A 25,974-nucleotide genomic window follows, 5' to 3' on the forward strand; every position below is an offset into this window, starting at 1 on the left:
TTAGCCACCATATATGCTTAGGATGCTGCAAACTCAAACACTCAACCCTACCTCACCTATTTAACTTAGTTAGACTCGATAGCAAGGTCATGAGATTGCTGAGTCCTCGTGGCTCACAGTTTACTACAAACACCCACAGGTACAGGTACCCCAGATGCAGGAGTTCCCGATGATACCCAGCTAAGGTGGGAGCTCGACAAAGACAGCGGCAGGCTGTATGTGACTTATCCCGAGGACTAGAGGCGCATGGTAGTGATCGTGGGACTAGCAAGATGGGACAACATATTTTCCCGTTTATCTTGTCTGTAGTCGAACCCTGTCTTATGCATGAATAATGAATGCTTGTGTGGATTGTTATTTAGCATGTGGCGAGTGTAAGCCGAATCTTATACTCATATCTCTATTTATGTAATGGCATTGTTATCCTACTTGCGAAATGCTTAGATGCGACCCTTCCCCCTTTTGAGTCATCGGCCCCAAATAAGGAAAGTGCCGCATCTTGGTTGTTACAAGTTGGTATCACAGCCTTACGACCATAGGAGCCTTTGTGTGATTGATCTTGGCCGAGTCGAGTCTAGCAAAAACTATTTTGAGTCTTAGTTATATCGGGGAGTAGATTTCTTTTTTCTCCTCTTCTATGCTCTCATGAGGTTCACGACTTAGGAAATTTTAATTCTACTCCTCTTCTCGCTCAATATTTTTTTAGAATCATGCGCATATTTTTGGAATCTATATGATGCCGATGTGACGGAGTTCTGTCTTGGTGCCTCCTGCTGTGTTGATTTTATTCCGGGGAGCTAAGCTCTAGGGAATTCTTGAGTACATTGTTATCATTCAGATTTATTAGTATCTCATGACGAAGGATGTTCGAAATTGCTTCAATACTAGTAGTGGCCAGAGGAGTCTGGCTTCCCTAGTACTGGTGCAGATAGGTCCGGATGTATCGCCATAATTAGTATCGTTGTGATTACGAGGATCTGAGATAGATGAATTTTCGAGATTCTGGTTATGTGTTGACGGATGTGATATATTACTCCTTGTATCCGTGGACCAGATTGCATGACCAGAAATTATGGGAGTTCTTAGGTGGGAACTCTGGTAGTTACTTATAGGACAATCTTCCAACAGATGCATGATGTGTGGTTGGGATTCGACATTCAGTGGATTCGTTTGTTCACGGTCATCTTACAGCGGTTCTCGTTGTGTTTTAAAGAGTCCTTGTAGCTTGCTATGACTCAGGGACGCTTCGTATGTCGTGTGCATTGCCTTGTACATGATGGCTACTGTAGGATCGATCATGGGCGATCATATCCATGAAGATACCGGATGGAATCTCTGTCATACATTTGTTCCGAACAATCCTAGCTCATACTTGGTTTACGAGTGGCTTTGAATCAGATGTTGTCGGCAGTTACTTGAGGAAGCATTCTTACTAATTATTGTTCAAGTGCAATTGCTAAGTATTCTTGTTCATATATTTCTGCTCGTTGATTCAACTTAATCTTTGAATGTTGATCTCTGGTCTAACGTGTTGTCCTTCTCCAGGATGGCTCCGCCAACTCGCCCGAGTCCGGGTCGTGAGAGTGCTAATCCTCCACCACCCCCTCCTGCGCCACCTCCTCCGCCGCCGCCTCCTCCTCCAGAGGCATGGCAAGTGGTGATGGTTGCAAGCAATGCAAACACTCAGATGTTACTTCAGTTGTTGCAAGAGAGGAAGAATCAGCAGCAGGGCAATTTCAACTATGGCGGACATTAGTTTACAACTCTGAATCAATTCCTGGCGAACCAGCCGAAGTCCTTCACTTCTTGTGACCAGACTTTCGTCAAGTTTGCAACATCATGGACTTTCGTCAAGTTGTAGATGACTCGATTCGTGACATGAACAAGAACTTCGAGTGTAGTAATGTGTGAGCAGAGGACTTCGTCAAGTTTGCAACTTTTTAGGTGAAGGGTCAGGCAACAGAATGGTGGAAAAAGTTGAAGGACTCCAAAGGCGACAAAATGATCAGCAGGGATGATTTCTGTGGGGATTTCATTGCTCACTATATTCCATCTAGCTTCGTGGAAGAGATGCATGAGAAGTTCAGACGCTTGAAGCAAGGAGGATCATCTTTGTACAAGTACAATGTCGAGTTCCATGAGCTGGCTCGGTATGCTAAACAGGACTTCCTAGATCAAAAGAGCAAGATTTCTCAGTTCAGAGGTGTTCTGCAGGAAGACTTGCAGTTGGCTTTTGCCTTGCACGATCCCGATGAGTTTGATAAGTTCTACAACTTGGCTCTCAGGGCTGAAGTGGATTTGCTCAAAGTGGAGAATTCAAGGAAGCGTTTCAGAGATCCCAGTTCCTCGTCCTCAACTTAGGTGGTTCAGAAGCAGCAGAAATATTGGGTGTCTCCTCCTCCTCGCCAGATTCAGCAGTTCAAGCAGTCAGGTGGTCATGGTTCTTCGCACCCACCCAACCCAGCTTTCTAGCAGAGATTTCAGCAGCAGAAGCATGGAATCCTGAGGTGCAATTCCGTCCGTTGTCAGAGGTGACTTGTCACAAGTGAAGGCAGAATGGTCACTACTCTAACAAGTGCACCACTCAGCAGCGTCTTCCGCCTCCTCCTCCAATCAAGCCTCAAGGCAACGCAATGGTGAAGTTTAATCCCAATTCTGCGAGAGTCAATATGGTGAATGCAACAGAAGCAGAAAACTTCTCATATGTGATCATGGCTAATCTCTTGGTTAATGATATTCCTGCAGAAATTTTATTTGATTCTGGTGCGTCACATTCGTTCCTCTCCATACCAATTGCATCCAAGCATAATTTTCATGTAGAGGAGCTTCCTAAGCCGTTGTCATTGGTCTCTCCAGGCAAATCCATGCATGCAAGTACGCGAGCCCCAGATGTCTCTGTCAAGATGTGCGGCTATTCCTTCACGGCTTCTCCAATTATCCTTGGCAAGTCTTTTATTGATCTGATCCTTGGTATGGATTGGCTCGCTATGAACAAGGCATTTCTTGATTGTCAAGCAAAAGAAGTCAAGCAGACTCATCCTTTGGAGGACGTGATTATCTTCACTGCGTGCGATGACACGATACGTCTGTTTTACTCGAATGAGAAGGGTGAGATCTCTCCGATTTCTCAAGTCCCAGTGTTCTGTGAATATGAAGATGTCATTCCGGAAGAACTGCCAGGAATGCCTCCGCACCGGGCACTTGAGTTCATAATTGAGCTTGAACCTGGAACTGAACCAGTATGCAAGCGGCCGTATAAATTGGGTCCAAAAGATCTGAAAGAGTTGAAGAAGCAGTTTGATGAGCAAGAGCGTCTGGGTCTGATCAGACGAAGCTCATCTCCTTGGGGTTGTGGAGTTCTGTTTGTCAAGAAGAAGGATGAAATGGACCAACTGTGTGTTGATTACCGTCCATTGAATAAAAAGACGATCAGAAACAAGTATCCACTTCCCAACATCAATGAATTGTTCAAGCAATTGAAAGGGACCAAGATTTTCTCTAAGCTTGATCTCAGGATGGCTATCATCAAATTCGCATTTGTGAAGACGACATTCCTAGGACTGCTTTCAGGAAAAGCATTGGCTCTTATGAGTACACAATGATGTCTTTTGGTCTCGCCAATGCTCCACCGACCTTTTGTCGGATGATGAATTATATCTTCTTCCCATTCAAGAACTAATATGTCTTGTCGTATCTTGATGACATTCTGGTCTTTTCTGAAATTGAGGAAGAGCATGAAGAACATCACCGGCTTGTGCTTGATAATCTAAGAGAGCATAAGTTCTATGCCAAATTTTCCAAATGTGAGTTCTGGTTGAAGGAAGATGTGTACCTTGCGCATATTATCTCTGCCGAGGGCATCAAAGTTGATCCGTCAAAGGTGCATGCCATTGTCGAGTGGGAACCTCCTCAGAATGTGAAGCAGCTTCGAAGCTTTCTCGGGCTTGCAAGCTCTTGCAGAAGGTTTGTTGAGAACTTCTCCAAGATTGCTAAGCCTCTGTCCAACCTTGTTCAGAAGAGTGTGAAGTTTGTATGGTCTCCAGAGTGTCAGTTGGGCTTCGACACACTCAAAGAGAAGCGCACTTCTAATCCAGTATTGACTCCTCCTGATGATTCCAAGCCTTATCAAGTGTTCTGTGATGCCTCTCTTCAAGGTCTTGGTGCAGTTCTGATGCAAGAGAAGAAAGTGGTAGCTTATACCTCGAGGCAGTTGAAGCCAAGTGAGAAGAATTACCCCACTCATGATCTTGAGTTGGCGGTAGTGGTAAATGCACTGATGACTTGGAGAAATCTCTTGTTGGGCAGACAATCTTCGGCAAACTCGTTGGGTGGAAATGATACAAGATTATAATCCGAGCGTTGACTACACTCCATTCAAAGCAAATGTCAATGCTGATGCTTTGAGTAGAAAGTCTTACTGCAACAATCTCATTCTGAAGCCTCTCTAGCCTGATCTTTGTGAATCTTTCAGGAAGCTCAACGTTCAGTTAGTACCTCAGGGATTTCTTGCTAATATCTAGATTTATCCTACCTTGGAAGACCAAGTCCGACAAGCTCAACTTCTTGATGTGATGGTGAAGAAAGTTAAGATTGGCTTGGCAAAGAGCATTCCGAAATATAAGTGTTTCCGTGTTGATGACACAGATACCTTGTTATTCGAGGATGACCTTGTCGTTCCGAAAGAAGAGCTTAGGAAAGTTATCATGGATGAAGCCCATAATTCCCTTCTCGATACATCCAGGAAGCTCCAAAATGTATCAGGATCTGAAGAAGACCTACTAGTGGACTCGCATGAAACGTGAGATTGCTTAGTTTGTGACGAGTGTGATGTGTGTTGTAGAGTGAAGGCAGAACATCAATATCCAGCAGGTCTTCTGCATCCCTTGGCTATACTCAAGTGGGAATTCAATCATGTGGAGATGGATTTTGTCACTGGGTTTCCGAAGTCCAAGAAAGGCAACGATGCCATCTTTGTCGTCATCGACAAGTTGACCAAAGTTGCTCATTTCCTACCGGTCAAATAGTCTATCTCGGAAGCTCAGATGGCAGAGTTGTATACATCAATGATAGTATCGTCGCACGGTGTTCCTATGCTCATTTCTTCAGATCATGGAAGCATCTTTACTTCCAAGTTCTGGGAATCCTTTCTGTCTGCGATGGGTACTAAGATCCATTTCAGTACAACTTTCCATCCTCAGACAAGTGGGCAAGTTGAGAGAGTCAATCAGATCCTTGAAGATATGCTCAGAGCTTGTGTGATTTCTTTTGGCATGAAGTTGGAAGATTGCCTACCATTTGCTAAGTTTTCATACAACAACAGCTTTCAAGCAAGCTCAGGCAAGGCCCATTCGAGATTCTATATGGCAGGAAGTGTCGTACCCCACTCAATTGGTGAGAGAGTGGTGAGCATCAGATTCTTGGGAATGACATGATTGCTGAAGCAGAAGAAATGTGTTGTGTCATTCGGGATAATCTCAAAGCAGGTCAGTCCCGTCAAAAGAGCTACTACGATAGCAAGCATCATGACATGACTTTTCATCTCGATGATTTTGTGTATCTGAAAGTGTCTCCCATGAAGGGCACTCAATGCTTCGGCATCAAAGGAAAGCTTTCTCCTTGCTTTGTTGGTCCTTTCAAATTGTCGGCAAGAGAGGCGATGTTGCATATCAGTAAGAGCTCCCATCCAACTTCTCCAATGTGCATGATGTCTTTCATGTCTCTCACCTCCGGAGATGCTTCAAGACTCCTGAGTGCATAGTTGATCTCCAGGATATCGACCTCCGGCCCGACCTATCCTACCATGACCATCGATAGCAATACTTGAAGAGACTGAGCGTGAGACCCGCAATAAGTCAATCAACTTCCTCAAAGTGCAATGGTCACATCATTCAAAAAAAGAATCCACTTGGGAGCACAAGGACCACCTCCGTTTCGAGTACCCGGAGTTCTTCCAGTCATAGATCTCGGGTCAAGATCCTCTTGTAGTGTGGGAGAGTTGTAACAGCCCCAACGCTTTTCCTTCCTTGTTTTCAACTCCTTACCATATTTGGCAACCTTGTGATGCAATGTGAATGGATGAGAGACTTCGTGATGTTATCATTTCATGTGCGTCATGCATCATGCATGTCATATTCCTTTTGCTTCTTGTTTGATATGTGTTGTGGTGCCAACTTGGTGGTGTGTTGTGTGATAGCATATGTGATGGGGTGTTCTTGTGATGTGTGGTGTGGGTGCAACAAGAGCCCTTCAAAACCCCTTAGTTCCACCCTGTCCAAAAAAACCTTCCTTTTCAAATACCTTAGGGCAGATTTGAAGTTTCTGTTTTGGCCTTTTAAAAATGTCCAATCTTCTTTAAAAGGTCTATTATTATTTATGGGGCAGCCGTGTGGTTTTTAGTTGACGTTCTCCTTTTTCTTTTCTTTGCAAAACAGCTTAGATTCATTAATAAAAGTATTAATTTACCTTTACCACAATTAGCTAGACCTATTTCTTCAAATACGTTATGTTTTTCTGCTTAGCAAATTATTTTATTTTATTTAAAGAACCCCTTTACAATTGTGTGGGAATTATTGGTGGTTCTGGGTTTTTTATTAAAGGGTAGGATTTGTTTTTGTTGGTTTTCAAGCAGAGAGAGAGAGTTGGGCCAACTTACCTCTCAAGTGGCCCATCTCCCTCAGCGAACAGGCCCGCAGCACGAACATCTTCTTCCTCCGGTTGTCGTCATCAATACGACCAAACCAGAGCCGCCGATCCCTTCTCCCCCTCGATCCAGTGGCTCCAAGCGCGTACCTCGAGTTATTCAGTCACCCCGCGTATCCTCTCAGCCCTAGCCTCTCCATTCCCTTCCTCCTCTTCCCCTTGGACCTCAAGATGGGCTCCAGGAACGTCGTCGCCTTGGGAGGGCTCAGGTGAGACCAACGCCAGCACAAGGTCGACGCCTTCTTCCTCTCCGACAATGCCAGGAGGACGCAGGGGTCGTGGGAGATCCATTACCGCGGCGAGCGTGCGACGAGTACGACGACATCGACGCCCCCTCGACGGCCCCTTCTTCCTCCACTCCGAGATCCACTACAAGAAATATGTCAACTAACGACCTTTCGTCAGTGACACTCGCAGAATTGTTCGTAAATCTACGACCATTTGAGGCCAATTGGTCGTAAGCTGTCCGGAGGGGTTCTAACCCCAAAAACTAATGACCTTTTTCATCAGAAAGGTCATAACTTCCTTACTCGAAAAGGTCGTAAAGCAGATAGCCCTGTTTCGCTGCCTAATTTATAGCTAAACCTCGGCGTCAAGTCACCACACCATGTAATTCTTATTAAATAGATACTTATGTACTTATAAATGATTTTTGAAAAAAATAAATAGAAAATTATGATGGAGTTGCAGTTCAACTTTGACCCTCTTCCTGCTGAATCGGCGGCAATTTGTCTCTTTCACTAGAGGTGTAAAAAATCTTTTAACACCCAACCATTTTGTCAATTGTACATTAAATATGGCCTAGTATTTTAGAAAAATGATTTGGTACAATTTTGAAACAAATATATGGTAGGTCCTTCACAAAAAAACTAATTTCGGGCACTTGAAAAATCAAAAATGATTTTTTCATACAAGGAAAATGAAAACTTACTTAATCAACATTATTTGCCATTCCAATATGCACCCTTGTGCATAATATTAGATCGTTTAAACAAACTATGTCATGAATGTGGCCATAAGATTGATCATTTGGCTTGAAAGCCATGAATATTCACACACGATAGCCCATTTTTGAGAACAATTTTTGAAAATAATCACCGTATTACAAGTTTATTATTTTTCCTCGTAACTTGGTCACATATTATGACACAACGCGAAGGTTTTCTATTTTTGATTTTTTTTTATTTGTTATGCCCGTTTGAAAATGTGGTCGAAACGGCGGGCATGACCGTTCATAGCTAGGGGTTGAATCTTCCCAAAATTTTGTTGGACCTCTGATTAAATAGATACTTCTTTACCTAAAATGATTTTAGGAAAAATCATGAGAAAACTATGAGGCACCTCTAGTTCGAATTTGACCCGTTCCTACTGAATTGGCGGCAATTTGTCTTTTTCACTAGAGGTGGATAAAATCTTTTAACACTCAACCATTTGGTTAATTGTACATTAAATATGGCCTAGTATTTTAGAAAAATGATTTGGTACAAGTTTGAAACAAATATATGGTAGGTCCTTCACAAAAAAACTCATTTCGGGCACTTGAAAGATGTAAAATTAATTTTTCATAAAAGGAAAATGAAAACTTTCGTAATCAACATTGTTTGCCATTCCAATATGCACCCTTGTGCACAATATGTGATCGTTTCAACAAACTATGTCATGAATGTGGCCATAAGATTGATCATTTGGCTTGAAAGCCATGAATCTTCACACATGATAGCTCATTTTTGAGAACACTTTTTAAAAATAATTGCTATATGACAAGTTTATTATTTTTTCTGGTAATTGGTCACATATAATGACACAATGCGAAGATTTTACAATTTTTTATTTTTTTTAGTTTCAAATGTCCATTTCAAAATGCGGTCAAAACAACGGGCATGTCCGTTCCTAGCTAGTGGTTGAATCTTGGATTTTTTTTGGTATTTATGTGATTAAAATGATAATTTTATACCTATAAATGATTTTTGCTAAAAATAAAAAGGAATCTATGATGCAGCTGCAGTTCAAATTTGACCCGCTTCATGCTGAATCGGAGAAACTTTGTCTTTTTCACGAGAGGTGTCTCAAAGATTTTGAAACCCAACCATTTTATCAATCTGTCCCTAATAATAAAGCGTCGATCGCTTCTGTCGTACGTTGTCGGCGTTTTTGCAAAAAAGCCCCTGTCTTTTCATGTAATTAACCCGCACTCCCTCTTTATGTGAGTAACCAGGAAAACGTTTCGTTCTTACAAAAAGAACCTCGCGTTTTGGCGTATTCCATCCGAGATCCTTCTCATAAGATAAGGTTCATCACCGGAAGATTCAGCGTCCTGAGCTGAGCGTGCCGCAGGAGCCGGCGAGCGCGGCCACATCAGCGAGGGAGCCGCGCAGCGCGGCATTCCCGGAGAGGTCGAGCTCCTCGAGCGTGCCGTCGCACCTGGCGGCCGCGAGCGCGCCGCTGACGTTGGCCCCGCGGAGGCTGAGCCGCTCAACGGAGCTGAGCTGCAGCAAGGTGTTGGCGACGGCGCGGAAGTCGGCATTGAGCTTGACGGCGGCGAGCGAGAGCGATGTGAGCCGCCCGCCCGGCACACCGCGTCGGGGAACCTGCAGGCGCCCTCCTGCGCGGTCCAGCCTTCGAGCGGTAGTGATGGAGCGTGTGATGCTATCCCCGTGCTATAACCAAGGCATCTCAGTCTTGGTAAACAGTAGTGTATATTCCATTATATTTTTCAGTTTAGCAATTAGCATAGCTAGCACCATGATACATGTCAGCACAAATGCCCAGCCAGCCTCTGTTGAAGAGAAAAAGCATGACAGGACAGAAGCATGTGCCTTTCTGTAAGTTTATGAAGTCAACTTCAGATGATAAATTCTTTCAACAATATTTAAAATGACAAACTACTATACTGTACTCTTGTTAAGTTCTGAAATACACTATGTTGGCCATTATGAGAACTTTCTGATTAGCGAAGGAGAGAATGTGTTATATCAGAACAAAGTTTAAGGGAACACCAATAATTTGCAGTTCTGGACACTTACAAGATAAACAAATCCTTATGAAGCCTTTGTAGTTCTCTCCATTCTTTCTGTTGGTGTAGTTGGTGTTGTTAGTAACACCTGCAGGCATAACAAAAGAGGCATCTTCAATATTAACAAAAGAGGCATCTTCAATATTGAAATAACTTGTAAGACATAACAAAATTGATGTAAACAGCTGAACAAACAAAAGAGGCATCTTCAAAATTCCAGGTTAATCAGCGCGTGATGCTAAGTATTATGAGGTTTAAAATTACAGCAAAACAATGAGCTAATAAATATAACTCATCATTTTGCGTCAGTGATTAATAAGAAATATCAAACAGGGTCTTTCTTCAAAGATAGGGAGTTAATGAGAATATTCAACCCTATTTGATTTAGACACAAAAAATGGAAAAAAGAAACAGTTACAAAGGTAGGATACATGATAGATGATAATGCCAAAGAGAGCCTACCAGCTCAAGGTTGTTCTTGGCAGCCTCGCTTCTCAAAATATCTGTCTCTTCCAGAGGAACATCAGGTACCACAAGACCTGCAGTACATATGTAACTTGATTGTTACAATGAGAACAAAAGTTTACAACAGCAAGAAGGTGCAACATTGCTAATACCATTGTACGTCGTGTAAAACATAGTTGTGCGTATCTGTGTATGCTCTTATGCAACTTTTTGATCCTCAATCGTCTACCTGAAACCTTATCCCCAATGCGTCCTAGGAGAGGGATCCAAATCGATCTTGCACTGAGGAGCCGATTGCCGGTGAAGAAAACAGAGAAGGAATAAATAAAGATTAAGCACAAATCAGGGCATAACAAGGATCCAAATCGACAAACTACCGAATATAACACTAAGATGAAGACCATGACAATGAGATGCCACCCCCACCCTTTGATTTGCCTGTAAAAATCAGTTGTTGGCAACTGGCATGGCTGCAGCCCCGACTCCTTGACAAAACAATGTACATGAAAAATAGAAGCCGCATGCGCCAATAAGTTTCATTCAGGCTTTTTACCGGCCTTTTTAGGTGAATTTATTGAACACTCATTCAACCAAGCATGCTGCCCTACCACCTTCATTCACACCCCCAAAAAGAAATAATTAGCGAAAGTGAGATTGTTAACGCTCACAAATCATAAAGCTGCAAAGTCTGCATGCCGAACAATGTAAAAAAGATAACGTGGTGATGAGTCACATAAGAAAGAATAATCACTCTAGCACTGCCATGAGCCATGCTGGTTAAGAAGAGCACATGAATTGTACCTGTTTATGTATTTAAATGGATTTCTCCTCCTAAAAGAGGGAAAAAAATGTTTGGATCTCATGTTCCCATGAGGCAGGTGTGCTTGAGCATTGCAATCTTTTTGCACTGTTTGATTGGAGAAAATGGGATAAACAAAGCCACCAAGAAACAAAAACACAGACAAGGACATGGAAATGGCATGATTCCACCATTAGTTTATCAGCTAAACAAGCACTTGATCACCATATTTAACATACCACTAATGGAAAATTTGAGAGTACAGTTTGGGGACCCCATCTGTTTGTCCCCTACCCTCTCATCCATCTCACAAAAAACAGTTTGTTTTATATGTGGGAAGTCGTACCAGCAATTTTACATGTATGCGCCTCGTGTAAACTAGGAAGGAGGACGGAGAGGGACAGGCAAGGGACCAACACAGGAAGAGAAAAAGAGCAAGCTTTGAAGAGATAGACGGAGAGCACGAGGAAGGAAGTCGGGGTAAAACACTACTTTGAGCACTTGGTTCACGCTAGCTCCTACGTCTGTTATTTCTTCGTATGTAATTATGCTGGCTGCTCGTGGGATATTCAGACTGAAATGTCCCACAAATATATTTCCTTTGCCCACGGGCGTTCACGTATAAATTTATGCAGTCTAAATTAGTGGGTGTGGTCTTGAATCATGGTTATTGGGTTAAGAGCGTGTTTTTTTCCCGTTGCAACGCACGGGCTCTTTTGCTAGTTGTATATTAAACATGATATAATATTTTAGAAAAATTGATTCGGTCCAATTTTACAACAAATAAATGGTAGGTCCTTCACAAAAAATAATAATTTTGGACACTCGGTGACTGGTAGCGGCATCCTATTATTAATCGATTACGACTAATGAAGATGGTCATAACGTCATCGAAGCCTATACTTCGTTCTGATTGATCTATGAGCATGTCACGCAGATCAAGCATTAGAGACCATCGGATACTCCCACGTCCACAGCCCACAACCCCACCAACCGCAAGCTACCCCTAAAAAAACCACGAGGACCTCCTCTCTCCCGTGCACACCACTCCTCTCTCTCCCCCGTGCAGCTAACCCTAGCGCTCCCCGAACCAGATCCCTCCCCTCCCCATCCCCTCTCCGTCATCCACCGCTGCTCGCCGCCATCCACTGTCGCTTCCTCCTCTGGGCCTTCGACGCCATCGGCCTCGGCGACCTGCTGGATCTCGGGGACGATCACCCAGCGCAGGACCACATGCGGCTCGGCGACCACGCCGCCGCCGCGGAGGCGCTGCTGCAGTACCTCCTAAGTGGACGGACCCGCTCAGTGGCTGCCATCGTCGCCTCGCCGGACAGAGCACCGTTGCCGCTGCCATTCTCGTCGTCGTCGCGCACGCGCTTGACGAGGATGAAGGGCGCGGCATGCGGGAGGTCAAGAAAAAACCTAAATCGCAGCAAGAAGGCGACGGTGACGGTGACGCGCCGATGGGCAACGTCGAAAGCAGCGCCTGCCCCAGCCTGCCACCGCCGCGGCCTCATATACACGGGGTGCCTTCGCTGTACTACCACCAGTACCCGCTAGGGCGTCCGGGCACCGCCGCGCCGCCGCCGGTGTCGTTCCCCATGCATGTGGAGCGGCACAGGGCCGTTGCGGTGAGTGCTGGCGTCAACGTCAAGGGGCATACCATGCGGCTGGAGCTCAGATTTTTTGTCGCAGCATACCCTCCCCCAACCACCGCCGTCGTCGCCCTCGTCGCCGTCGTGTCCAAGGCCGTCCGTCGCCGCTCGCGGCGCCCGCAATGTTGCGGGGGATCCCGAAGCGGAGGCGCCAGCCGTCCCCTGTTGCCGCTGCGGGGGAGCAGAAGCTTCTTCCGAGCGAGCACGTCGAGCTTAGCGAAGTCGAAATCCGCACCACCGTCATCGCCGGGCGGGCCACGCATTGCTCATGCGCGCCTGGCTCGCCTGGGTTTGATTTCCCGTGTCTCCCATGTAGTCTAGTCTAGTGTGGTTGGCTTTGAACAGAGTCCTGCCTTCGTCAGATGACCTGTGCTAATGTGGTTAGTTTTGGTAGAACGCACCGGTGATTGTTGTTTTGCGCGATAATCGTGTGCAGATGGGAGCGATTGAGATGGCATCTGTCTAAATGATTTAAGACTGTCGACACAAATAGCATGTTTGGGTCAATCTGCGATGAACTTCTTGTTAAGTAATGGCGTTAGTTAGTGCATGGTTGCGCCTGCATGTGTGCCAGTCGCCTAATTAGTCTGCCGATGTAGTGACATGCTAAAAGATCCTTGCTTTGCTGGTATACCCGCCTGGAAAATTGTTCTCAATCATGGGTTCTTGGTTGTTGCTCGACTGACTGAATGTTATTATTGGCCTCTCATCCAAGTGTCATTTTGCAGGAGCATTTTTCTTGATTGTTTTGATGTCTTGTGCACACCAATTATCCTTCCTTGTCACAGATTCATTTCATGACCCATGCGATTCGTTTGGCTAGCTTCTATTTTTCCGATTTCTCACGAGATGGAGATCTTTTGTCGTAGACACTGTTCAAGATGCTGGCCATCTCTTTCTCCATGATGACGCTCTTCACGGGCATCGCACCGTTGTACGGCAGCAGCCTCTAGTACGCCTGGCCGGCCAGCCTCGTGTGGGGCTGGGTCGTCGTCTCCTTCTTCACCTGGTTCGTCGGCATCGCCATGGCCGAGATCTGCTCCTCCTTCGCTGTAAGCACATGTACACCTTCCCGACACTTCCCTGCATGCCGTCGTGATCGATCTCTGGTGCTCTATTTCTGCTTTGCTTGTAGCATTCAGTTATGGTTTTGGTCAGTCAAAATTATGCTGTTGGTTTAGCACACAGTTCTTGCAGTTTGGTTCTGACTCTCGAGTGTCAATGACTGAATCTTGAATGTATTGTTTTCCTGCACTTCTGCTGTATGACTTGTGTCACAATATTCAAGCTCATTGCTTTTGCTCACGGCTGACATGCTCTGCTTTGAACTTTTTTTTCTTGTTTAAAAACAGATAACTGGTTCGCTCTATTTCTGGGTTGCTCATCTTGCTGGCCCGGTTTGGGGTCCATTGGCATCCTGGTGCGTAAGGTTTGGGGTCCATTGGCATCCTGGTGCTACGCTTGGCTATGTCCGTCACCAGTGTGCTTATTTAGTGAAGTTTTCAGCTACGTTTGATGCTGTTGGCTACGTCTATAGGGATTTTTTTGACAAGTATGCAAAGGATCCCCTCGTGGCCTTTGAGCCTTGTGTTGGTGTTCCCTTAAAAAGGAAAGGGTGACGTAGCACAACGGCGGCAAGTATTTCCCTCAGTTTAAAAACTAAGGTATCAATCAAGTAGGAGGATCGCGTCAAGTCACAAATACCCGCACAAACACAAAGAGCTTGCACCCAACGCTACGAAGGAGTTATCAATCCCTTATAAATTGTTTGTAAAATGAGAACTGAAAGCAAAATGTAAACAAAGCAAAGTAAAAGTAAAAACGGAGATGATAGTTGTGAGTAGACCTGGGGCCGTAGTGTTCACTAGTGGCTTCTCTCATGAAAGGAAGTAGACGGTGGGTGAATGAATTATGGTCGAGCAATTGATAGAACCGTGCAAAGTCATGACGTTATCTATGGCAATGATCATACATATAGGCATCATGTCCAAAACAAGTAGACCGATACTTTCTGCATCTACTACTATTACTCCACACGTCGACCGCTATCCAGCATGCATCTAGTGTATTGAGTTCATAAGAACAGAGTAACGCCTTAAGCAAGATGATATGATGTAGATGGACAATCTTAAATCTATGATGAAATCTCATCTTGTTACCCTTGATGGCAACAACACGATGCGTGCCTTGCTGTCACTTCTGTCACTGGGAAAGGTCACCGCACGGTATGAACCCAAAACCAAGCAATTCTCCCATTGCAAGAATGATAGATCTAGTTGGCCAAACAAAAGCCAAGACTCGGAGAGACTTACAAGGATATCAAATCATGCATATAAAAAATCAGCAAAGACTTAAATATAATTCATAGATAATCTGATCACAAATCCACAATTCATCGGATCTCGACAAACACACCTCCAAAGAGGATTACATCGGATAGATCTCCATGAAGATCATGGAGATCTTTATATTGAAGATCCAAGAGAGAGAAGAAGCCATCTGGCTACTAACTACAGACCCGTAGGTCTGAAGTAGACTACTCACGAGTCATTGGAGAGGCAATGATGTTGATGTGGAAGCCCTCCAGCTCCAAAGTCCCCTCCGACAGGGCACCGGGAAGGGTCTCCAGATGAGATCTCGCGGAAACGGAAGCTTGCGGCGGTGGAAAATTGGTTTCGTGGACGTCCTTATTTTTTCTGGGATTTTAGGGAATATATAGGTGAAAGAGCTAGGGCAGGGGAGCTCCAGGGAGGCCACAAGCCTGGTAGCCGCGGGCCCCCCTGGCCGCGGCTACAGGGCTTGTGGGCTCCCTGTGGGCCTCCTGCCTTGGCCCTCAAGTCCCCCGATCTTCTTCTGTTCTGTAAAAATTTATTTCGGAGATTTTATTCTGTTTGGACTCCATTCCAAAATCAAATCTGAAAAGAGTCAAAAACACACAAAAAACAGGAACTGGCACTTGGCACTGAATTAATAAGTTAGTCCCAAAAAAGATATAAAAGGTATATAAAACATCCAAAGTTGACAAGATAACAACATGAAACCATCAAAAATTATTGGACTCAACATTAGTCATGAAGAACTCATATACTTATTGCAAAAGTTTTAGTAGTAATCGAAACAAAGCATTCAACGCATACTCCTAGGGGAAGAGTTGGTAGGTATAAACCATCGCGCGATCCCGACCGCTACACAAAGGATGACAATCAATAAACTAATCATGCTCAGACTTCATCACATAGCGGTTCACGATACGTGCATGCTACGGGAATCACTAACTTCAACACAACTATTTCTAGATCCACAACACCTTACTAGTATAACTTCAATATTACCACAACCACAAATGAAAACTAATTGAGATGAATCAAATTTCTCTAACTACTCAATGCACATGAAGGTGGAAGTTTTCATATCCCTTTGGATAACTACCCCTTTTGAGACTACTTTCATGGCATAGATCAACTACCACGCCATGCACTACCGTGCTCCAAAAGATAGAAGTGAAGCACATAGAACAAAATCAACTAGCTCAAAAGATATAAGTGAAACACATGTGAGCTGAATTGCCTAACCAAAGGATATAAGTGAAGCTCGACAAAATCATGGTGAGTGCATGTCTATCTATCTAGGTGTGCAGCAAGGAAGATTGTGACACAACAAAAATAAAAGACTCCTACGATACAAGACGCTCCAAGCAAAAACACATAACATGTGGTGAATAAAAATATAGCCCCAAGTAACGTTACCGATGGATTGAAGACGAAAGAGGGGATGCCTTCCCAGGGCATCCCCAAGCTTAGGATTTTTCAGCATACTTGAATCAACTTGGGGTGCCTTGGGCATCCCCAATCTTGAGCTCTTGCCACTCTTTATCTCTTTGTCCATAAGAACTTCACCCAAAACTTGAAAACTTCACAACACGAAACTTAAACAGAAACTCGTGATATCATTAGTATAAGAAACCAAATCACCACTTACTTAGGTACTGTAGCAAACTTAAATTCTACTTATGTTGATGTTGGGTTACTGTATTTTCAATCTTCCATGTCTAATACCCCTGATACTATCCATAGTTTCATCAAAATAAGCAACCAACTCAACAAAAACAAAATCTGTTAACAGCAGACCAGTCTATAGCAATATGTATACTTCGTATACTTCTGGTACTTCAAAAATTCCAAAAATTTAGGATAGTCTGAAGAATTTGCATAGCAATCAGCAGCAAAAAGAATCAACTCAAAAGCTCTCACAGAAAAAAATGAAAATTCTTTTCGTGATCAGAAAGTTTTTGTCTTTTCCAGCATGATCAAACGATCATCCCCAAGACTAATCCTAACGGTTTTACTTGGCACAAACGCAAAAGAAACACAAAAAACACAATCATAACAGAATTATGAAAGTGTGGAAAACACAAAACAGAAAGAAAAATATAGATTCGTTGGGTTGCCTCCCAACAAGCGCTATTGTTTAACGCCCTTGGCTAGGCAAAAGGTGATGGAATCACGTATAGTCATCTTTGGTGCCCAAACCATAAGTAGCCCTCATCATAGATTCATAAGGCAATCTTGTTTTCTTTCTAGGAAAATGCTCCATGCCCTTCTTTAGAGGAAATTGAAATCTAATATTCCCTTCCTTCATATCGATGATAGCACCAATAGTCCTTAGGAAAGGTCTACCAAGAATAATGGGACATGAAGGATTGCAATCTATGTCAAGTACAATGAAATCCACGGGTATATAGTTCTTATTTGTAACAATAAGAACATCATGGTTCCTTCCCATGGGTTTCTTGACAGTAGAATCCGCAAGATGCAAATTAAGAGAATACTCTTCAATCTCATGAAAATCAAGAATATCACATAAAGACTTTGGAATCGCGGAAACAGTAGCACCCAAATCACACAAAGCATTGCATTCATAGTTTTTGATTTTGATTTTGATAGTAGGTTCACACTCATCATGAAGTTTCCTAGGTATAGAGACTTCTAATTCGAGTTTCTCTTCAAGAGATTTCATCATAGCATCTACGATATGTGCGGTAAAGGCTTTGCTTTGGCTATAAGCATGTGGAGAGTTTGCAATGGATTGCATCAAGGAAATGCATTCAAACAAGGAGCAACTATCATAATTGAATCCCTTGAAATCCAAAGTGGGAGTTTCATTACTACCCAATATTTTGATTTCTTCTACTCCACTCTCCACACCTTTATCATCAAGATAGGTGGACTCCGAATCATTGGGGAATTTTTCAACCAAAGTGGACTCATATCCAGCCCTTCATCAATAGGTTTGACACGCGAAAACAAAGATTCAAGAGGAGTCACACCAAGCACTTTAAGATCTTCGTGATTTGCATCACTAGAACGCACCATTTTAAACCATTCATGCTTAGCACGAATTTGGACGGTTCTTTCTTTGCTCTCATTCATGGAGACACGCATAGATTTTAAAGTTTCATCCAAGTTACCCTTGGGAGGAGCACATCTAACTTTCAAAGCATCAATATCACAAGACATCCTATCAACGCTCTTAGCCAAATCGTCTATTTTTAGTAGTTTTTCCTCTATGGACGCATTGAAAATCTTTTGAGAGTTGATGAACTCTTTGATATCACTCTCTAGAACAGAGGGTAATTTGTTATGATTTCCATAAGTGTTGTTGTATGAATTGCCATAGTTGTTAGAGGAGTTACTAGAAAAAGGCCTAGGAACATAGTTTCCTCTAAAAGCATTGTTGTTGCCAAAATTGTTCCTACCAACAAAATTAACGTCCAAACTAGCGTTGCTACTCTCAGTCAAGGAAGATAGTGGCATGTCATTAGGATCTAAAGGATCATTTCTACTAGCAACCAAATTCATCAACTCGTCCATCTTAGCACTAAGCGAGTTAATTTCTTCTATAGCGTGTACCTTTTTGCTAGCAGGTGACCTTTCAGTGTGCCACTAAGAGTAGTTGGTCATGATATTGTCTAGGAGTTTTGTAGTTTCTCCTAATGTGATTTCCATGAACGTTCCACCTGAGGCGGAGTCCAAGATATTTCGAGAAACAAAATTCAAACCAGCGTAAAGATTTGTATAATCATCCACAAACTCAAGCCATGAGCGGGACAATTTCTAATCATTAACTTCATCCTCTCCCAAGATTGTGCAACGTGTTCATGATCAAGTTGCTTGAAATTCATGATATCGTTACGGAGAGAGATAATCTTAGCCGGCGGAAAATACTTGGATATGTAAGCATCTTTGCACTTATTCCAAGAATCGATACTATTTTTAGGCAAAGAAGAAAACCAAGTTTTTGCACGATCTCGCAAAGAGAACGGAAAAGGCTTCAATTTAACAACATCATTATTCACATCTTTCTTCTTTTGCATATCGCAAAGTTCAATGAAAGTATTAAGATGGGATGCGGCATCTTCACTAGGAAGGCCAGAAAATTGCTCTTTCGTAACAACATTCAACAATGCAGCATTGATTTCATATGATTCCGCACTAGTGGCGGGAGCAATCGGAGTAGTAATAAAATCATTATTATTAGTATTCGAGAAGTCGCAAAGATTGGTGTTTTCAGCCATGATGACTTCAACAAACAGACAAGAACACAAGCAAGCCAGAAAACTCGCAAAGGAAAACGGCAAAAGGAAAATGAAAACGACAAAGGAGAAAGGCAAATGAAAATGGCAAATGTCAAGTGGGGGAGAAGAAAACGAGAGGCAACTGGCAAAAAATGTAAATGCAAGAGATGAGTTTGTGACACTTACTTGGATAGATCTTGACTTGATCTCTCCCTGGCAACGGTGCCAAAAATTGGCGTATTGACGGGAGATTATTCTTGTCTTGATACTGCTTGGCAAGCGATCCTCCCCGGCAACGGCGCCAGAAATCCTTCTGCTGCTGGCTACGCCTATAGGGATTTCCTTGGCAAGTATGCAAAGGATTCCCCCGCGACCTTGGATCCTTGCGTTGGTGTTCCCTTGAAGAGGAAAGGGTGATGTAGCACAACCGCGGTAAGTATTTCCCTCAGTTTGAGAACCAAGGTATCAATCGAGTAGGAGGATCGCGTCAAGTCACAAGTACCTGCATAAACACAAAGAGCTTGCACCCAACGCTATGAAGGGGTTGTCAATCCCTTATAGATTGTTTGCAAAGTGAGAACTGAAAGCAAAAAGTAAACAAAGCAAAGTAAAAGTAAAAGCGGAGATGATAATTGTGAGTAGACCCGGGGGCCGTAGTGTTCACTAGTGGCTTCTCTCATGAAAGCAAGTAGACGGTGGGTGAACGAATTACCGTGGAGCAATTGATAGAACCGCGCAAAGTCATGACGTTATTTATGGCAATGATCATACATATAGACATCACGTCCAAAACAAGTAGACCGATACTTTCTGCATATACTACTATTACTCCACACGTCAACCGCTATCCAGCATGCATCTATTGTATTGAGTTCATAAGAACAGAGTAACGCCTTAAGAAAGATGACATGATGTAGATGGACAATCTGAAATCTATGATGAAAGCCCATCTTGTTACCCTTGATGGCAACAACATGATGTGTGCCTTGCTGCCCCTTCTGTCACTGGGAAAGGTCACCGCACGGTATGAACCCAAAACCAAGCACTTCTCACATTGCAAGAATCATAGATCTAGTTGGCCAAACAAAACCCAAGACTCGGAGAGACTTACAAGGATATCAAATCATGCAGATAAGAAATCAGCAAAGACTCAAATATAATTCATAAATAATCTGATCACAAATCCACAATTCATCGGATCTCGACAAACACACCGCCAAAGAGGATTACATCGGATAGATCTCCATGAAGATCATGGAGAACTTTGTATTGAAGATCCAAGAGAGAGAAGAAGCCATCTAGCTACTAACTACGAGCCCGTATGTCTGAAGTAGACTACTCACGAGTCATTGGAGAGGCAATGATGTTGATGTAGAAGCCCTCCAGCTCCAAAGTCCCCTCCGACAGGGCACCGGGAAGGGTTTTCAGACGAGATCTCGCGGAAACGGAAGCTTGCGGCGGCGGAAAAGTGGTTTCGTGGACGTCCTTTTTTTCGTGGGATTTTAGGGAATATATAGGCGAAAGAGCTAGGGCAGGGGAGCTCCAGGGAGGCCACAAGCCTGGTAGCCGCGGGCCCCCCTGGCCGCGGCTACAGGGCTTGTGGGCTCCCTGTGGGCCTCCTGCCTTGGCCCTCAAGTCCCCCGATCTTCTTCCATTCTGGAAAAATTCATTTCGGTGATTTTATTCCGTTTGGACTCCGTTCCAACATCAGATCTGAAAAGAGTCAAAAACACAGAAAAACAGAAACTGGCACTTGGCACTGAATTAATAAGTTAGTCCCAAAAAAGATATAAAATGTATATAAAACATCCAAAGTTTACAAGATAACAGCATGAACCATCAAAAATTGTAGATACGTTTGAGACGTATCATCTGTCACCAATTGCGTGTCACCTCTGCGGTTGGGGCCATTTTTTTCTTCTTTCTAAACATTGGTTGGTGCATGTAGTGGTAGCTTGATGTAGAAATGAAGTACTAATTTCATTGTTGTTGTTACTGGTAAACTTCATGAGATACCACTGGGATAAGAATGGTGATGACCCTGTCGCATCAGAAATGTTCCGGGAAGTCACGTTTTCTTACAGCATTATGTCGGATCCCCATAAGAGGCGGTAGTATGACACGTCAGGGTTCGAGGTAATCAGTTGATGAACTCGCGTGTGATAACCATTTTTTCTAAGCATGGTATGACAACTATTTCACTATGTTTCAGGCCATCAAAACTGATAGCCAGGAATTGGAGCTGGACCTATCCAGTCTCAATACCGTAAACACCATGTTCGCGACTATTTTCAGGTACACTTTCTAAATGGTACATTTTTCCTCGAGTAATTTGCTAGCCTGTGCCTTGCAGATGTTTTGATTTTGTGCACATATATGTAGCAAGCTTGGACGACCAATTAAGACAACTGTTTCAGGAACCATTTTGGAGGAAGCATTAAATGGGTCTATTGTGGTTTCCCAGCTCCAGCTAGGAAACTCTGTGCGCAAGAAGGTTGGCAACTAGCTGTCCATTATGTGATGTTTCTTTTTCGTGTTAGTAATAAGACTTAAGTTGTTGCTTGTTTTACTCTCATTTACACATACAAACAGCCTACAAGTTAGTGTGGTGTTAGATTTTCTTTTGTTTTGTTCTTAACCATTTTGTCTGATAACTTGCAGATGTTGGCCTTCATTCATGTTTCGTCGCAAGGTCCAGGACGAAGAAGCCAGGAGAAGCACAAAGTTCTTGATCATTGGAGCTAGTTATTGTTTTGATTTTTTAGTTGTGTTACCTGATGTGAACTAGTTTTGATTGTAAACCTGATGCGAACCATGTTTGATTGAAATGTGCCAAGTTTGGATATGTTTGATTGTATTCATGATGTGACAGAGGTTCAAGTTATAATGGTTGTTTGACATATTTTGTAATTTCTGATGTGTGGGACCAATTTTGAGATCAGCATGACATGTGGGACTAGTACAAAACTAAATTGGCCAAAAAAGAAAATCAATACAAAGTAAAAGGCCATAACCCAAAATAAAAAAGGCTAAAATGTTGGGGATTATTGGGCGAGGGCCATGCAGCTAAGCAAAATAAAGAGAAAAACATTAAATGGGCTGGATTAATGGGCTCGGCCCATTTAAAACGCCGAATTGGACCGAGCTGATTCTATGCCACATCAGCTTGCCATGTCAGATCCAATGTGGCGTGGGTAGATTGCTAGTGACCAAAATAATTTCAATGCTATCGTTTGGTCGCAAAATCCTACGACCAATCCAGCAAAATGGTCGTTATAGTTTATTAGAGACCCTCAGCTTTTGACCGTTTGTTTTTGGTCGTAAAAAGGTCGCAAATGGAAATCAATGACCATTCGGTGACCAATATTGAGGTTGTTAGTTGACATATTTTTTTGTAGTGATCATCGATAGAAGCTCTGCGCGTCGTTCCCCTCCGTCGAGCGTCCCTCCTCGTCGTGGCGCCAGGGTGAGCCGAACCCCCCTTCCCCCCTCTCCAGCGCATAGCTAGGCCGTCTCTGCGTAGTGCCGCCGCTGTCGTGGTCTGCCATGGCCAGGAGCAGAAGCTCCGTCGCGCCGCCGCTGCAGCCGTCCTCTCACCGAGTTTGCCATGAGAATGGAACACCCATGGTTCCCCCTTTCCCCGCTGGAAGCTCCTAGCCGCCGTTGCCACCTCCTATCTCGCCGGCGTCAGCTGCTCCTCCTCTACAGTTCGGCCTCAAGGTAGGAGAAGTCCCGCGACCTTAGCATAAGGGGAGTTGAACCCCTTCTGGTTCAGACATCTCCTCCTAGCGCAGTGGTATGAGCGCAGCGCCTAACCATGGGGGTCGTGGGTTCGAATCCCCCTGGCTCTCTTTTTATTTTCGTTGCGTGTAGTGTAGCAGAGGCTGGCATCAGTACAGGAGGTTCGAGCCCCCTCTCAAACCAGATCCAGCGCTGCCATGCAGTGCTGTGGCATGTGTGTCGGTGGGCAGAGGTGCCGGGTTTGAATCCCCTGGCACCTATTTTTGTTGAGGTAATTCTAGTGTGTGTGTGCTGTGTTGAGGTGGTGTGTGAATGTGTGGCTGGCAGTGGGCCACACGGGCCCACATGTTATCTAGTGAGGGGGCCCTGGCCACTGCCAGGTGGGTCCCCCATCTTATCATATATTTCCTGTTATTTTTTTTGTTGTTTGTGCATTTCTTTGTGTTAAATAGGAATATTGAAATTTCTGGAAATGAGCAAAAATGGACTTGCCAAATTGGGCAGACTCAAGAACAGCCTTGTTCTAAATATTGTTGTAGTTTGATTTGTGCTAGTTTTTCTTTCATTATTTGTGATGTTTTTCTAAATGCAACATGGGCAGTATGACATATGCATTTGGGGTAGAAAATCCCAAGGAATCCAATGGTGGTACTGGTTTCTTGTTTTGAGCAATTCTTTAGAAGTCCCCATGTGGTGAGGTGGCAATAGTTTTATCGGTGTAGGGTGGTTTATGTGCATGGTTAGAGGTAGTGCATGCATGCATCATTATGTGTGTGGCATCATCTTATTGCTGGTATTTATTTCTTGCTTGTTTTCTTTTGGGTAGCTACTGGGAACGGAAACGAGTTCGAAGAGTACGGTGAGTTCGTGCAAGAAGATCAGGATCAGTTCCACTCTGAAGAAATCACAGGCAAGATGATCGTCACCTTGACACCGTTTCTAGCTTTGTTTTGCTTAGTGCCACGTTTCTTTCGTTACATCTCTGCTGCCTACCACATGATATATTGGCCATCAAACATTGCCCTGAAACCTCAAACACCTTCCCTCCTAGCAAATATTGTTTGGCTATGTTAGGCTTGCTCAACCACTAATTGATAGGGTTGCTAGTTGCAGGTGCCAGTTGGTCCATGTGATAACATGGGCATTTGATATCATCATATTTATTTGTTATTTCATTAACTCACCTATATACTTGGTAAATAAAGGAATGCCTAACCTTTTGCTGGCTGATTTGTTCCGCTGTTACGAACTTAGTTTCGGCTACCGGTGTTGTATTCCATTACTGAGCGCTCTTAACACGTTCGGGGTTGTTATGGGGACCCCCTTGATGATTCGTTTTATATTAAAGCTTTTCCAACCAGGCCCAACTTTGGTGTTAATTTGCTAATAACTTAATAAAAATCACACGGAATAACTACCTCGAGAAATTAATCAACAACCCGGGCCAATGCTTCTCTTGAGTGTTGGTCCAACCTGAGCGATGTCCCGTGCCCCCTGGTCATCCAGAGTTTACCCAACCCAACGTCTAGCTCATTCGGTCGTGCCCTCAGAAGGAGATACGCGGCTCCTATCGGGACTGTCGGCACGCCGGACGGCCTTGCTGGATTAGTTTTACCTTCTACGAGATATCTTGCGCATTGGGATTCCGGTGAGACTTTGGGTCTCCTCTAAGGAATCCGACAATATCACGAGTTTCGTAGTAGAGGATAACTATGCGGCCTGTGGTAATTTGTGATGGACTAGTTGGAGCACCCCTGCAGGATTTAATCTTTAGGAAAGCCGTGCCCGCGGTTATTTGGGAAACATGGATATTTTTTTCAAAATCCGGTTCTAGACAACTTAAAGTAATTCAAATAAAACTTGCCAACTGAGTGTGTAACCGTGATTATTTCTTCCAGAGCTCCTTCTCTGATCGAGAACATGGTGGGGTTATGAATGACGTAAGTAGGTGGTCAGGATCACTTAGTGATAATTCTAGTTTTCGACCGTCTCTCGTAGACCACATATGTTATTTCTATTCTTCGTAAGTTAGCCACCATATATGATTAGGATGCTCCAAACTCAAACACTCAACCCTACCTCACCTATTTAACTTAGTTAGACTCGATACCAAGGTCATGAGATTGTTGAGTCCTTGTGGCTCACAGTTTACTACAAACACTCACAGGTACAGGTACCCTAGATGCAGGAGTTCCCGATCATACCCAGCTGAGGTGGGAGTTTGACGAAGATAGTGGCAGGATGTATGTGACTTATACCGAGGACTAGAGGTGCATGGTCGTGATCGTGGGACTAGCAAGATGGAATAGCATATTTTGTCGTTTTTATTGTCCGTAGTCGGACCCTGTCTTATGTATAATAATGAATGATTGTGTGGATTGTAATTTAGCATGTGGCGAGTGTAAGCCGAATCTTATACTCATCTCTCTATTTACGTAATGGCAATGTTATCCTACTTGTGAAATGTCACATCCCTGACACCTTAATCAAGTTAGCTTTGTGCTCATGTTTTATTTGCATTGCATGAAGGAAATTTTCAACAAGAACAAAGCAAGTGGTGAAGGAAAATTCTAAAACCCTAGCCACTTCTCAAAATAAAGGAAAATTCAAACTAGTTAAAATCAATGAACCCAAAATGTCCTCAAGAAAAGTTCAATCTTTCTGATAAATCATGAAAGTATATAAGCAATGAAGAAAACCTTTTTCTTGACACTTTAAGCATTTTAAATAAATGCAAAAAGCTACTGGTTTCAAGTTTTAAATTTGAAATCAGAAACTTTAAGCTTTCAAAAATGTTGAAAACTTTAGGAATGGTTGGAAATATTCTAACAAATATTCTGGGGTGTTCAACATAGTTTTTATAAACTATTTGGGAGCTGAAATAAATAGTAAATCAAAGAAATAGCAAAACAGAAACAAAACAGAAAAAAATAGAAAAGAAACTACCTGATGCTCACCTCAGCCCAGGCCAGTAGCGCTGCCGTCTTCCTCCTCGCCAGTAGGAGCAGGAGGTGGCCGCCTCGTCGCC

The 25,974-nt window shown here is 43.4% G+C and overlaps 1 protein-coding gene and 2 long non-coding RNA genes across 4 annotated transcripts; 2 read left to right on the top strand and 1 right to left on the bottom strand.

The window, feature by feature from the left end:
* Positions 1-9,766: 9,766 nt before the first annotated feature.
* LOC123403242 lies at positions 9,767-10,597 on the bottom strand. 2 transcript variants are annotated; one of them, XR_006611441.1, is made up of 3 exons: positions 10,330-10,597; positions 10,175-10,251; positions 9,767-9,800 (listed from the first exon to the last, which is right to left on the bottom strand). It is a non-coding gene; the product is annotated as an uncharacterized LOC123403242 (long non-coding RNA). The 2 variants fall into 2 exon arrangements; XR_006611440.1 differs by having other exon boundaries at positions 10,338-10,591.
* Positions 10,598-12,004: 1,407 nt separating this feature from the next.
* LOC123403241 lies at positions 12,005-13,340 on the top strand. Its single transcript, XM_045097186.1, has one exon. It carries the CDS (start codon positions 12,377-12,379, stop codon positions 12,950-12,952), a length of 576 nt encoding a protein of 191 aa, XP_044953121.1. The 5' UTR covers positions 12,005-12,376; the 3' UTR covers positions 12,953-13,340.
* Positions 13,341-21,609: 8,269 nt separating this feature from the next.
* On the top strand, positions 21,610-22,115 carry LOC123403243. The gene is made up of 2 exons (XR_006611442.1): positions 21,610-21,699; positions 21,867-22,115. It is a non-coding gene; the product is annotated as an uncharacterized LOC123403243 (long non-coding RNA).
* The last annotated feature ends 3,859 nt before the right edge of the window (positions 22,116-25,974 follow it).

The sequence above is a fragment of the Hordeum vulgare genome, chromosome 6H, assembly GCF_904849725.1.
Source record: "Hordeum vulgare subsp. vulgare chromosome 6H, MorexV3_pseudomolecules_assembly, whole genome shotgun sequence".
NCBI classification, from domain to species: Eukaryota; Viridiplantae; Streptophyta; class Magnoliopsida; order Poales; family Poaceae; genus Hordeum; species Hordeum vulgare.

Excerpts from the sequence above, each read along its gene's own strand:
- LOC123403241 (XM_045097186.1), top strand. The coding sequence starts at position 12,377 with ATGCGGGAGGTCAAGAAAAAACCTAAATCGCAGCAAGAAGGCGACGGT.